Source organism: Remersonia thermophila, chromosome 2 (assembly GCF_042764415.1).
Source record: "Remersonia thermophila strain ATCC 22073 chromosome 2, whole genome shotgun sequence".
Lineage (NCBI taxonomy): Eukaryota > Fungi > Ascomycota > Sordariomycetes > Sordariales > Chaetomiaceae > Remersonia > Remersonia thermophila.
This window is the reverse complement of record NC_092218.1, coordinates 2,735,415-2,749,778: the sequence shown is the minus strand read 5'-3', so window position 1 is coordinate 2,749,778 and position 14,364 is coordinate 2,735,415. Positions and strand designations below refer to the sequence as shown.

Genomic DNA, 14,364 nt, shown 5'->3' with positions numbered 1-14,364 from the left:
ACCAACTGCTGCTTACTGTACTTTTTTTTATCGTACAAGACCAACCAGCCTGAGTCACATCTCTCCTTCTGAGCGGTGGTAGGGAACAACATGGGCGTTGGTGGGGAACGCAACGCCGAGAGCGGCAAAATGAAAACCCTGCATCGCTGTCGAGTTTGCCGCACCGGAGGAAGAGAATTCCAGGTCTAACCTCTGGAACTGGGATTGGGCTAGCCACGCCCGCATGATGCAAGGATGGACGGCCAATAGGCCCCAAGGGGGTAGCCAGAGATGCGGGAACACTCTCCGCAGCGTCGTGTGGAGTTTTTTTTATTGTTGACTGGACTGACGGTGTCGGGCTCATGCTTCCAGGGCGATGGAGGCCCCGGGCTTCTTCTGTGAACGAAGTCCCCGGGGCCCCAGCTGACGAGCGTCGTCCGAGACTGTCTGAGCCTGAGAGAGAGAACCCAGCTAAGGTACCTAGCTACCTGCATTCCTTGATCAAGACTACCTGCCGGGCCTGCAGGGAACCTGGAATGGGAGTTCCAGGTTGGGTAGGCTTGTGGTGGGGGGGGGGCGCTCGGGCTGCATGGAAGACACGAGGGAATGTTTTTGTTGCAGGCCTCCATGCACGGTTCGACCACAAGAGAAACAGCAAAGCAAAAGAAAAAAAGAAAAAAAAGAAAAAAAAAAAAAAAAAACTAAACAGAGGATATGTGGTGTATAGTAACAAGCTGCCCGGAGAAGCCTAGGGGGGGTTGTTGATGGTCTTTTTTGTTGACGCCAAATCTCGGATTCGGTTTCTGGCACATGATCGTGCAGGAGTGGGAGCGGAAAGGACTTTTGAGGATGCCATCAGCAAAATCTCCAGGACTCGCAGCATGGCATTCCTGACGGGCCAATCAGGGCGGGGGTGCCGGGTTCTGTCGTGCATGCTGGCTGGCGTTTGAGCGTCGAGGTGCCGAGCAAGACCCACCCTGGGGCGCTGCAGGTCGTTCCTCGTCGACCTACTGTGGAAAAGTAGTTTATGTGCAGGCGGGACAAGCAGGCCCAGGGAGCGGAGCGGGCCCCGTCTGAATCCCGCGAACCCGACTCCACTGACTTTCCCACATGGGAGGGACGCTTTTGGGAACTCACATCCGCTTTCACCCACCTCGACTCTCGCGGCGGCACGGCCTCGGGCTCCTCCTGGTCTGCGAGACGCGCCCATTGCATGCGACGAATCAAAAGCGACTGCTGGGATTGGCTTGGGATCGGCTTCAGTGCCGTGCGGCGGAGAGGGTTCCGGGAGCCTTTCCACCTGAGGTTGCCGGGCATGGTCCCGACACCTGGTCCCCCTGCCAAATGGGAAAAGAAGGTATCCCGAGGCGGTGGAAGTTAAAGAAACCCGGCGGCGATAGCTGCTCTTCCTGACCCGGGCTTTTCAACTCTCCCTCTCTCTCTCGCGCGCCTTTGCCCGCCGCCGCCGCCGCAGCCGCCACCGTTGGGCCTTTCGTTCTCCGTCTTCCATGGAGTCGTCGTGCTTACCGCCGTTGTCCATCACCACGTCCGCCGCCTTAGCCCCAGGTCCGGAGAGTTGACACTGGCCTCGTTCTCTCCGTCCCCCTCCCCCCCCCCAATCCCGGATCCCGTCCGTGCCTTTGGTTGCCGTGCAGCTATCTTTCGTACCCAAAAACCACGCCATGACACTCTCACGGGAGACATCGGTCCCCCTACCTCTCTACGACGCACAGCCACAGCACCATCTTCCACAGCATCCGCAACAACAACAACAACAACAACCACAACAACAACAACAGCAGCAGCAGCAGCAGCAACAGTCGGCCGGTCCCCTCCGCCGACTGCTGCCCGCAGCTGGTACGCTCGTTATCCCCGACGCCAGCCGATCCCACGCAACTCCGGCGCTCAGCCCCTCGCCCGCCAATTCGGCCGGGCCTTCGGGCGTCGGCTCGGCGTCGGAGCCACCCCGTCGCAGGAAGAGAACGCAGGCCACGACAGCAGCCTGCGGTGCCTGTCGGAAGCGCAAATCCAAGGTCGGACACCCTCTCCCCTGGCCACCCTCGCTCTCTCCTCGCCCAGCCCTCTCTCTCTGACCCTTCTCCTCCGTGCAGTGCGATGGCGAACGACCGACATGCTCCATCTGCCGCGACCGAGGCACGGTTTGCGAGTTTGAGACCAACGCCGCCGAGACGCACACCCAAGCCCTAAAGCGCAAGTACCAGGAGCTCCAGAACCAAAAGACGGCCTTCGAACAGGTCTACGAGGTGCTGCAGACGCGGTCCGAGTCGGAGGCCGTCGAGGTGTTCCGCCGCATCCGCAACGGCGCCGATGCGAGCTCGATCCTGCGCCACGTAAACTACGGCGACGTGCTCGTCCAGCTGGCCCTCGTGCCCGAGGCCCGCTACCGATACGAGTTCCCCTACATCCAGGAAATGCCTCCCTTCCTTCGCCTCCTGGACAACCCCTATCTGGACTCCGAGGTCTACGACTACGCCCTCCGCCGCTGCGAGGCGCCGTCGCAAGCACCGGGACAACAACAACAAGACGACAAAGAACGACAGCCGCAGCCAAACCGGCGGCGGCACGCGTCCGGCTCGGAAAACGGCACCGTCTCCGTCTACGGCCACGGCCAGCGAGACCCCTATCTCAAGCCCTACCTGTCCGCCACCGTCGTCCACCCCTGGCTCGACTCGGTGAAGCCATCCAAATGGACCGAGGTCATGGACGATGACGTCTTGATGCGCAAGATCCTCCACGATTACCTGCTCTTCGAGCACGACTGGTTCACCTACTTCCACAAGGACTTTTTCCTGGAGGACATGGCCACCGAGACGCACCGTTTTTGCTCCCCGCTCCTGGTGAACGCGGTTCTGTGCTCCGGCTGCGTGAGTCGCTCGCCTCGCATGCCGCGCGTCCTGTTTCGCTAACCGTCAGCGGCAGTTCTGCCACCGAGCGTTGCCGCATCGCGCCGAGCATTGGAACCCCAAGAACCCGGGATACCAGTTTCTGGCCGAGGCCAAGCGCTTGTTTGAGCTCGAGTCGGAAGCCCCGAGGCCGTTTCGCAACCCCAGCGACCCGGACTGGGAGCGTAAAGACAGGGACTGGGAGAACAACCGGCTTTGCACCATCCAGGCGGCCCTGTTTTTGAACTTTATCCACAACGTCAACGGCTCGGACAAGATCGGCTGGCGCTGCGCCCTCAAGGCCATCGACATGGCCCACGAAATCGGCCTCTTTGGCCCCGAGCTCGACAAGTACACCGCCGAGGAGCGGTGTGTGAGGACCTACACCGCATGGGCCCTCTTTTGCTGGCAGAGGTACGCCAACGCCTTTTTTTTTCTTCTGGCCCCGCCTCGTCAAGCCCTTTCGAGAACACGCTGACATGGAAGCCTCGGCAGCATCAGCAGCTATCACTACGTGAAGCCTCCGCCCATCAAGACGCCTCCCATGACCCCGCTTCCGGACCCTGCGCAGCAGCCGCAGTGGTACGGAGAGCTGTGGGTGCGGTACCCGCTGAGCTCGTTCCGTCTGCCCACGTACCACGGCCTTCTCTTCAAGGCCAAAGCCGACCTCTGGGTCATCCTCACCGAATTTTCCACCGTGGCCTTCTCGAACGGCCGAACACCCGCCGACCTTCCCCTCGAGCAGATCCTCGAATACTACCGCAAGCTGGCGGCGTGGCACGACAGCCTGCCCGAGCCCCTGACCGCCCGCAAGATCGTCCTGCCCCATCAGCTCAAGCTCCACATGTACTACAAGCACGTGCTCGTCGACGTCGTCTGGCCCATCCTGGGCTACTTGGGCCCCATGAGCCCCCGCTCGACCCAGACCCCGCGCGACGTCTACGTCGAGGCCGTCACCCACTTCGAAACCCTCCTCCGCCTCTACTACCTCCGCCACGGCTTCGAGGGCACCGACACCTTCCTGCTGCACTTTCTCGGCATGTTTGCCCACATCAGCATCGACGCCGTCACGACCAGCGAGGGCTCGTCCTTCCTCGAGGCGCGCCGGTCCACCCTGCTGCTCGTCATGAAGGGCATCTACGACCAGAGCCGCGCCTACTTTTTGGCGCGCGCCATCCTGCGGCTGCACGCCAGCCACATGCGGCCCGAGGACGTGGAGCTGCTGCGCCGCGTCGTCTTCGTCGACGTGGGCGACGACCAGCCGCTGCCCCTCTCGGGTCCGCTCGAGCAGGCGGTGCTGACGGACTGGCCGTCGTACGACGTGGGGCTCGACGCCCGCGCCGAGCAGATGCGCCAGGGCCAGGGCCTGGCGAGCAGCCTGGCGAGCCTGTCGCTCGAGTCGCCCTGGAGCAGCACGCCGAAGGGGGGCAGGGCCGGGGCCGAGGGCGGGAGGTGGCCGGGGACGGTGGTGGCGGGGAGGTAGCAGCCAAGTAGCCTAGAACCCGTCTGGGGATGGCAAGAGGGGATTGCGCGATGGTAGGATACAAATCATAGAAAACCAGCTAGGCCTTGGCTTTCTAGAGGCCTCGGTGACAATGGTAGCGTGTATGGTTGTTCCCAGCCAGGGGGTGGGGTGGGTGGGTGGGGGTTATAGAAACAAGCCAGTGCCAGTGGGTCATCAGACACTTTTGGTACCCAGGTAGGTACCTACCTAGCTAGGTAAGAAGGTCTAGGCAAGGCAAGTCACCTGTATCGTAACAAAACGAGGGGCAAATGTTGTCAGATTGGAGTGTCTATCAGCACAGCACTCGAGGCAAACATTTCAGGCCCCACCGCGGCGCCGCCCCCCTCCCCCTATCTACCCCCCCTCCCAAAAAAAAAAAAAAAAAAGCTGCTTAAAACTTGTACACCTGCTCCGGGGTATAGCCCAGCTCCTTAAGAATGCCCTTCAGCTCGCCCTGATCCCTGGGGCTCTTCTTGTTGCCCGAGATGTGCTCCATCATGCCCGGGGGCCCGCACACAAACACCTTGATCTTTTCGTTGCCCTCCTTGGGCTCGGGGAGCACCGTCTTGAGCAGGTCCTTGGTGATGTAGCCCTGCTGGCCGGCCCAGCTGGGCGGGGCCTTGTCGAGCACGTAAAAGGCGCGGAAGCGGCGCGGGTACGTGTTCTCGAGCTCGGCGAGCTCCTTCTTGAGCAGGATGTCCTCCTCGGTGACGTTGCCAAACACGAGCGTCACCTTGGTCTTGTCCTCGGGGTTCCTAAAGATGGCGCGGAGCAGCTGGTACATGGGCGTGATGCCCGTGCCGCCGGCGATGAGGGCGATGTGCTCGTGCTTGTTGGGCGACCAGGGGTACTTGGGGATGGGGCCCTTGACGTCGAGGCTCTGGCCCGGGGCCAGATCGTGCAGGTGCGAGCTCATGGGCCCGTTGGGGTAGCGCTTGACGAGGAGGTCGAGGTAGCCGCGCTCGTCCTCGTCGTTGATGGGCGTGTAGGGCCGGATGACGGGCTTCTCGCCGCCCTCGGGCTTGAACTTGGTCAGGATGGCGCTGGTGAAGTGCACGCCCGAGACCATGTCATCCTCGGGAAGGCGGAACCGGAGGCGCTTGGTGTTGTGGTTGAGCGTCTCGACGTCTTCGAGCTTGAGGCTCACCCACCCCTGGTCGCCGCCGAGGAGGGCCTTCTTGGCCTCGGAGGAGGCCAGCTTCTCGGCGACGGCATCCTTGACCTTGCCCTCGGCCTTCTTGGCCGCGCCCGAGGAGCCGCCGAGGAAGTAGTAGCCGGCACCGGCGACGGCGAGGGCGGCGGCGCCGTAGAGGGCCGGGTTGCTGCTCTTGCTGGCGTCGGCGGAGGGCGGCTCGGTGGCGTAGCGGCGGGCCTGGAACTGCAGCTGCAGCGTCGTGTCTCGTTAGCCCCAACAGCGTCTGGGTGTGGCTGGCCGGGCGGCACGCAAAAGAGCGGGAGAAACTCACCCTCTTCAGAGGCGCAGCTGCCCGGAAGGCGGACCGGCTGGCAACAAGCAGGCTCATGGTGTCGCCAATTGGATGGGATGTCTGGTCAAGAGGAAGAGCGGGAGGTGAGGGAGCGTTGGCAGCCGGCCTGGGCAGTGATGGGGAACGGAGGGGCTGAAGGGGGGAGGGGGAAGACCAATGTCGCGATGCGAGGTGATTTGTAACTCAACCTGCAAAAGCCGGAAACCACCGTTTTGACGGCCCGGATGGAGCTCCCACCTGCCAAGCGGTTGCTAGGGTGCGGTCGCTGCCGGTGTTAGGGTGCTGGTCGACGTCATGCACCCGCTAAACCCGCCCTGCCAAGGGGACCCCGATGCCCTGAACCGGTGGGGTCAGGAACCCCATCGGCCTCGTTTTTTTTTCAGGGCCAGCCACCGGCCAACGCCTCGCCCGTTATTGGTCCCCGGCCGGTTCCAAGTTTGAGACCAACATGAATCGTTGCCAACGGGTTGGAATCTGGACTCTTGGACGACATCATCCTTGCTCGGTTACGAAAGAAGACGACCTGACCTAGTAGTAGTAGTACTGCGTACCTAGTATTACTGAATACTTCTTGGTACGGAGCATCGAGATGCTACGGTATTCTCTTCAGTGCAGGTCATTCCAGGTTGTGTTTGTCATGAGATGCCGTCACCCTGGCTCACGTCGAATCAGAGCCCCCGGCCATTCCTGAAGCACGGCCAACCGATGCCAAGTGTGTAACAACAAACAACTACTGTGTACAGTCAACGACAACAACAACAACAACAACGACCACCAGACAAGCACCGGACATCCTAGAAAATGAACACTGGCAAAAACAACATTTTCTTGCCTTCATCCCTTCATTGTTGCCATACCTAGGTATCCCTCAACCCCCCCCCCCCCCCAAAAAAAAAAAAAAAAAAAAAAAAAAAAAAAAAACGGAAACAGCCGGATATTGATACAGAAGAAGAGCAACATCAAGGAAAAACAAACACAAGCAGGCAAGAAACCAGACAAGCTACTAGATGCGCGACTCCCAAGATGAGTTCCGCCCATCACCCATTCCCCCATCCAACCCACCAATCATCATCATCATCATCGGGTCCCTGTGCCATCCAGACGACGAGGAAAACAAACAGTCACCACTTCATTTGCAATTCAGTCGACCTCCTCCAAGATAAGCCTGACTCGCCAGATCGTTCTTTGCCTCTCCAAAACCCCTCCAGACCTCTCAGGAACTGTACATTCAACCCAACCCAACCTAAACCCAATTCAACCCAACCCCACCCCCCCCTCCCGCTTCTGTATGCCCCCAAACCCCTTCTTCACCTAGCACAAACAACCAAACAGCCAACCGACCTTCTTAAGAGTATCTCACACATGCAACCAACCCGAAGTCTGGAGAAATCCTTGGAAAGAAATGCTCCCACATCTCCCTGGTTCCGCAGCCATATCATCATGCCATGACCAACCATGGTAAAAAAGAATTTCTCGTAAATCATCATCACCTCGACGCCCTCTTCTTCTCCCTCTCCGCCGTCGTTGCCGTCTCCAACCTCGCGTCGGGTAACGTCTCGAGCGCCCCTCCCCCGTTACTACTAGTACCACTGCTACTACTATTGCTGTTCACCCCCCCGTCGCTCTTCGTCTTGTTCGTCGTCGTCGTCGCCGTCGTCGATGCCGCTGCTGCTGCCGCTGCGGCCCCTGTCTCGACGCTGCCGCGTCTCGATCCAAACGCCTGGTTATGCGCCGCCAGGGTCGGGGTGTTGGCCTGGCTGTTGCTTCCGCTCCCGCCGCTGAGGCTACCCCCGCGCTGGCCGTGGTAATGAACCACCTGCGGCGGGGGCTGGCCTGCCTGGTGGGTGCCGAGGAGGTGCTGAGGATAGGGGTCGAGGTCCTTGCTGGACGTGGAGAAGGTGGAGACGACGGGTTGGTGGTAGCCGTTGGTGGTTGAGCCGGAGGCGGTGGTGGAGGATGTTGAGGCGGCGGCGGCGGCGGCGGTGGTGGTGGTGGTGGAGGAGGAGGTTGCGGATGCGCTGGAGCTGTTGGGAAACGCGCTCGAGTGCTCGGCCTGGGTGGGCGTGCCGGCATCCGGGCTGCCCTCGCCCGTCAGGCTGTTCATGCCGCCCTCGATGTCACGCAGCAGGCGGACGTACTCCTCGGGCACGAGGCCGGATTCTTGGGTTTTGGGGTCCTCGGCGACCAGCCAGCCCTGGCCGTAGCGGAACGAGACCCATATGATCTGGCCCTCGACGAGGGGGAGCTCGCTCTCGTTTTCGCGCTCAAAGTCAAAGAGCGCCACCGCCTTGCCGCACATCTCCTCGTCGGGTGACGTGATGGTGAACTGGTAGTCGCGTGAGTAGCGCGACTCGTCCCGGTTGTAATAGTCGGACGAGCACGAGCTCGAGTCGTCGTCCTCGGGCCCAAAGTCCCGGCCCTCGGCGGCGCCGAGCTGGCGGGGCTGCTGGTCGGCCCCGGCCGGGTACGCGCTGCCGTCCGGCGGGTACGCGACGTACTCGCTGCCCCCTTGCCCGTTGACCCCGTCGCCGTAGCACGGCTCGCTGCCGGCGCCCGTGTAATATCCTCCTCCTCCTCCCCCGCCTTTGTTGTCGACGCTGCCGCGGGAGCGGCTCTTGCCCGACAGGCCGGCCGACGAGCTCTTGTGTTTCCTGTGGCGCGAGCTGACGACGGGGCTCTGCAGGTCTTCGTCCTCGCTCCACGGCGGGCCGTCGGTGAACTGGATGGACGGCAGGTCGGCAGGCCGGTGCGACGCGGAGCCGGGCCAGTGGTGCGGGTCCCAGCCGCCGCCGCGCGGATCCCATGATCCTGGCAGGTCGGACGAGCGGCCGTGCTCGCTGGCGGGGGTGGCATGGCTCGAGGGCGGACGCGACGGCTCCGGTGGCGGGCCATAGTGCATGGGATGCGTCACGGGGTAGGCAAAGTCGCGCACGAGGGTGTAGGGGAGGCTCGAGGGGAAGAGCGGGAAGACGTGCGACTGCGGACGGGAGCGCGAGGGGAGCGAGCCCGCATTCGAGTATTGCGAGAGGCGGTTCTTGGAGGCGTGCGACATGGGGCGCGATAGGTTGCTGCGCCGCGCGGACGACGACGACGACGACGGCGGCAGCGGCGGCGGCGGTGACGTGACGAGCGGAGAGAGCGAGGAATGTTGCGCCGCGCTGGAGGAGGGGGACTCGGGACTCGAGAGGGCGGGCGGCGATGTCGCAGCTGACGATCCGGGCGACATGACAGCCGTCATGGTCGGTTCCCGGTCGGGGGCGGGGATGGTTGAAAAGGGATCGTCGGGGAAGACGAAAGAGTCGAGGGGGGGGTATGTAGGTGGTACGAGGATTGCCGATGCGGAAAGCAAATGGGAGAATTGGATAGGGATGGGGGTTTGCGCTCAGGTTTCGTTCGGGGTTTGGTTTGGTTTGGTTTGGTTTAGGTTGGTTTGTTTCTGCAGATTGCTTGCTTTTTGGTGGTTAATGTGGGGTTCTCCAGAAGCAGAAGGCTCCTTGGAACCCCCCCGAGGTAGCCCTGGAAGGTTGGATTGGGGGGGGAGGGAGGGGGGGGCTTGTCTCAGTGGATCTTCCCCCCTAACGCTAAACACGCCGGCAGCGCCCACGGACGGGCAGGGCAACCTCCATCTCAGGTCACCACCGCAAACCACTCCACCTGCTGCTACCTGAAGTGGTGTAGAACATGGTGATCATGCAAGGGGTGGAAGGGGACGGGAACCCGGAATCCATCCACTCACGACGGAGGGCCCTCGCTGTTCTATAGTATGGAAGAAGAAGGAAAGAAAGCACACGGACTTACGGGCAGCGACCGGATGACCGGGAGGCAGGATTCAGGACTCCTGTAGGTAAGGTAGTTATAGTACCTGAGCCCAGGGAAGGGCGCCAGCCAGCCGGTTTCTCGTTCTGTTTCGAGGCCGAGGTGGTGTTGGATTGCGGTGTCGCAGTGCTCAGGTGTGTCTCTCTCCCTTGGGATGACAGCGCAGACCGTGATCGACCTCGTCCTGCGAAACCGTCCGGCGGGCAAACCTTGGCTCCCGAGATTGTTTCGTCCCAACTGATGAATTTTTGCGCTCTGACATGGAGCACACACGAGATTTGAGAACTTATGGGGACTTCCAGGAACAAGGACAGGCCCACGCCCGTGGGATAGGTTCCGGGGTCCCCAGGCCCAAGCTGCCCCGGTTGCGCTCGTGCGTGCGGGCTTGTGCGTGCAGCGCCGGGGGAGCGAGCAGAGGAGGGTTTGTTATTCCTCCGACTGGCGGCAAGTCACCCAAGGGCGACCGACTACCTTACCGTTGCGGCGGCAAACGACCGCAAATCTGCCGTTCAGGTCCAGGATCAGCTACCCGGTGCGGTGCCGAGTTGGAGGGAGGACAATTGGATGGGGGGAGCAAAAAAAAGGGGGGGGAAGCACCATCGAAGGCAAAATGTCTCAGAGTGGTGCCGGGCGCCTCAACCGAGAGCTGCCCCCCCCCCCCCCCCTCCCCCAAGACAAGCCTCCCTTCCCCAGCTCTTCGACTACACTACGCTACAGCATGTACATACACTCGGCTCGTTGTATGTACATACTGCGTATGGCAAAGTGTTACCTAGGCACAGGATTCGCGTCAACATGGCATTGGGCGAGGACCGGATGCGCCGGGCGGACCTGAGCACAAAGATCCGGCGGCTCCCGTCCCTGATGCTACGGGCTCTGGCCAGCAAAGCGTCGACGTTGCTCCGATGCTGCGTCGAGTTGGCCAACTTAAGCGCGCAGCAGCAGCCGCAGCAGCAGCAGCAACAGCAGCCGCAGCAGCGAGCATGCAAGACCCCGCAATGCCCATCCGCGAATTGCCCGCGGCCCTTCTGATGTCTCAACGAGCCATATCATTGGGTTGGGGATGCATGTCGCAGCTTTCTGGGTTCAGATCCTCGGAGAAGAACTCGCTCACCAGGGCACTTCGGGCGAGAGCCACTGAGTCCAGGGCGGGAGGTCTGCGAGAGTCCCAGAGCTGGCCTGCTGATCAGCACGCTCCAGGGAGCTTGAGGGGAGCCGAAGCCGGGCAGCCGGCCATCGACTACCAGGTTGGGAATCCCGGGAAGATGCATGTTCTGCAAGCACACGCAGCAGGCGAAAGGGCATGACAGGCGGCGTACCGCTCCTTGTCACCTACCAGATGCCATCCAAGTCCCTCCACCGCCAGCAGAGCCCGCCCTGCCAATGGCCTATTTTTAGCACTCCTGGCTTCGACCAGAGAACAACGACTCTTGTTTTTCAGCGTGAAACAGACCGCAAAAGAGCCTGGCCCAACGGGGCGTTTCTTTCGTTTGTACTAGCGACCATGGGGTTCTGTAGATCAGAACGACGCGAGCGTCACGGCATCGCAAACTTCCCCGCGAAAAGCAAGTCCATCGGCGGCGTTGCACTCGCCAGAGAGATGACCTCACCCCTCCCGCTTTTGCCCGCAATTTTGAGGCACAGGCCCGCCAAAGTTAGGGGTTCTGTCTGAAACATCCAGACGCGTGCCAAGCCGGGCTTGGGGTGGGGTCCCTACCACTCCCACGAGGACCGGGCCAGGGCAGGAGCCGTGAGGTGTGGGAGGGTTGTTGCTGGACCGGATCCGTTTCTGGACATAGCGGTCAGCATCGGCAGAATCAGACAGCGGGTCCTCCTTGGCCAAGCGACTTTTGGCTCCACACACCCGCGGGCTGCCTAGCGTCTTTGAGCCGCCGGGGAAGACGGAGAGCCTCAACACAAACAGAATTTTGACATTCCCTTCGAGAAGCCCACCTGTTGTTGCTCCGACACCCAGCGTCGGTCAACGCTGCGTCCGCAATCGTCATCCACAATGAGGGCATAGCCTCCCGGCTGTCCGTTTCTCCAAGGTAAGACAAGCCCATCCGACGGTCTCGCGTCGCCATCCTTGCCGGCTTGCCCAGCGTGATGATCTCTTTATTGGAGCTGTCTGTAGACCTGCGTCGCAGGCGTTGATGACAACCTTTACATTACCTTACGCTACATGATCTGATTCTGGCCATCCTTTGAGCTTTCCTTGCTTCCAGGCTGTTTTACGTCGTTTCTCGACCGCTAACACCCTGCTTCAGTTCAGACGGGCCTCTTCCTCCTCCTCCTCCCCTTTCTCCCCCACTCCTCGATCATCCAGACGGAGAGGACAGGCGTGGTTCGCGCGCGCGATTCATCATCAACCCCTCCTTCACTTCAACCATGGCCAGCACGGACGCCAGCGCGGGCTCGTCTGCCGCGGCGGCTCAAAATGAGCAGCAGAACTGCGCGGCAGCGGGTTTCAAGCTAAAATTTTGCACAGTCTGCGCGAGCAACCAGAACCGGTACGTCCTTCCCCCCCTCCTTTCCCATCTCGATTTTTTTTTTGGTCAACGCCGGTCCCTAACCACCATTCACTCCTAACTCCAGCTCCATGGAAGGCCACCTCCGCCTCGCTCAAGCCAACTACCCGGTCATCTCCTTCGGCACGGGCTCACTCGTCCGCCTCCCCGGACCCACGCAGTCCCAACCCAACGTCTACAAGTTCAACCAAACCTCCTACGACAGCATTTACCGCGAGCTTGAGGCCAAGGATCCGCGGCTCTACCAGGCCAACGGCCTTCTCAACATGCTCGGCCGCAACCGGGCCATCAAGTGGGGCCCGGAGCGGTGGCAGGACTGGCAGATCGGCGCGCCGCGCGTGAAGCAGCTCGACCAGAAGGACCAGGGCGCCGCGGGGATGGAGGCGGGCGTGCCGGACATTGTCATCACGTGCGAGGAGAGGTGCTGGGACGCGGTGGTGGACGACTTGATGCACCGCGGAGCGCCGCTCAACCGGCCGGTGCACGTGATCAACATCGACATCCGGGACAATCACCGGGACGCGTCGATCGGGGGCAGCGCCATCGTGGACCTGGCGGATTCGCTGAACAAGGTGGCGGTGGAGGAGAGGGAGAGGGTTGGGCCGGCCGTGTTTGATGCCGGCGGCGCGGCGAGCAGGGCCACCTTTGATGAGAGGGTGCCCGAGGTGCTGAGCGAGTGGCAAGAGAGGTGGCCGGATTTGCCTGCGACATGGACCTTGGCGTGGTTCTGAAGGGTGTGGGGGGAGGGTGTTTGGGCGTATGTTTTACCTTTCTACATTCTTACCTCCCGCTGCAGCTGGGATTTTCGGGTATTGAGTTCAGGGTCAGGCGTTTGGGGGGGGATGGGATTGGAAAGGACAGGGTTTTCGAGGAGATAGATACCAGAGGTTTCAGGTCATGAACTGGGAAATAATGAATCTTTTATTTTTTTCCAAGAGAGGACACGCGAAGTATACCGTTTTGGCAAGGGCATCCTCGCTGCTGTACACAGTAAGTAACTAGATGGAACACTACCATGTGATGGTGTTTCAGCACATCTCGGAAGACGAATAAACCCTTGGTGTTCCAGAAACCCTATCCGAAGCCCTCGAAGAACCCTCTCCTCTTTCCGGGTCCTTTGACGAACTGTCGCACGGATGCTCTGCACCACATACCCTGTCACCGACCTCGGATCGGGAGCTGAACATCTGTGTCTCACGGGACGTCGAGCTTGGCGTGGGTTGGGTAGCAAGTCAAACCAGGATGCTCCGAAGAACAAGAAACGGGAGCGAGACAACGGGACGGGTCGAAGCGTCCTTGGCCCCTTCGGCCCCTGGCGGTTGAAGCTGAGCGGAGATACAGCGCTGCATGCAAGAGCACTGTACCACAGTACTCCATGTAACTACTGGTATGTACGCTGTACGCATGTGCAGGACGGCTTGGATCTAGGCTTTCGGGCCAGGGATCATGCCATGCGTCAGGTTGACAGCAGCCCAGGTTCTACTAGCAGTATACGCAGTACAGAGTACAAAATGCTGGGTTAGGTTGGATGATGCGTGTTGCTTCCGGAGTTGCCTGGCAGTCGTGGACTTGGAAAAGGCTTTTTGGGGCCTCTCCTGGAGACTAACCACCACGAGGAGGAAGCGTCATCCTATGCCCATCTGCAAAGAGGGAGCATGACAACCGGGAGAACATCCCTTCCATTATCCCAGGGAAAGATGGAAGATGTTTGTTGAGAGGGAAAATAAAAAAAAAAGAAACGATTTGTGCGTGTCTCTCCTCGGCCGCTTTTTAGTAGTAGCTGTCGCCAGAACCCTGAAGAACCCTGCGGGGCCGATCACCCCGCGCGCCAACCCTAGGCCCGCTCGGCGCGTTCGCGCACCTGGCGCCGCCTGCCGTGCGCTGCCACTCGCCATGCGTGGCGCGCGACTAAGCAAAGCCTGGGAAATTGCGATGCCAGCAGCCCAATCGCTGGAGGATTCCCCCCATCCCGCGGTTCCACTTTGTGAATCCCCCCCCGTGCACACGGCGGCAGCCGAACTTGGTCGGAGACGTGACCATGGAGACCGCATTGTCCATTCTCAAAGCGAAAGCGCCGGAGGCCCAAGGGGGAAACGGAAGAGCATCTTTCCTTTGTTCTTTGTTAGCAACTGGGGATCTCGACGTGA

The 14,364-nt window shown here is 60.9% G+C and overlaps 4 protein-coding genes across 4 annotated transcripts; 2 read left to right on the top strand and 2 right to left on the bottom strand.

The window, feature by feature from the left end:
• Nucleotides 1–1,661: 1,661 nt before the first annotated feature.
• Nucleotides 1,662–4,365, top strand: VTJ83DRAFT_2204 (uncharacterized protein; the record flags this gene model as incomplete). The annotated part of the gene is made up of 4 exons (XM_071008449.1): nucleotides 1,662–2,012; nucleotides 2,091–2,864; nucleotides 2,920–3,296; nucleotides 3,378–4,365. 4 exons carry the CDS (start codon nucleotides 1,662–1,664, stop codon nucleotides 4,363–4,365), a joined length of 2,490 nt encoding a protein of 829 aa, XP_070868744.1.
• A 412-nt stretch (nucleotides 4,366–4,777) lies between these two features.
• VTJ83DRAFT_2203 (uncharacterized protein) lies at nucleotides 4,778–5,909 on the bottom strand (the record flags this gene model as incomplete). The annotated part of the gene is made up of 2 exons (XM_071008448.1): nucleotides 4,778–5,770; nucleotides 5,853–5,909. 2 exons carry the CDS (start codon nucleotides 5,907–5,909, stop codon nucleotides 4,778–4,780), a joined length of 1,050 nt encoding a protein of 349 aa, XP_070868743.1.
• A 1,450-nt stretch (nucleotides 5,910–7,359) lies between these two features.
• Nucleotides 7,360–9,111, bottom strand: VTJ83DRAFT_2202 (uncharacterized protein; the record flags this gene model as incomplete). Its single annotated transcript, XM_071008447.1, has 1 exon — nucleotides 7,360–9,111. The coding sequence occupies one exon, from the start codon at nucleotides 9,109–9,111 to the stop codon at nucleotides 7,360–7,362; it is 1,752 nt and encodes a 583-aa protein (XP_070868742.1).
• Nucleotides 9,112–12,077: 2,966 nt separating this feature from the next.
• Nucleotides 12,078–12,948, top strand: VTJ83DRAFT_2201 (uncharacterized protein; the record flags this gene model as incomplete). Its single annotated transcript, XM_071008446.1, has 2 exons — nucleotides 12,078–12,199; nucleotides 12,285–12,948. 2 exons carry the CDS (start codon nucleotides 12,078–12,080, stop codon nucleotides 12,946–12,948), a joined length of 786 nt encoding a protein of 261 aa, XP_070868741.1.
• Between the last annotated feature and the right edge of the window lie 1,416 nt (nucleotides 12,949–14,364).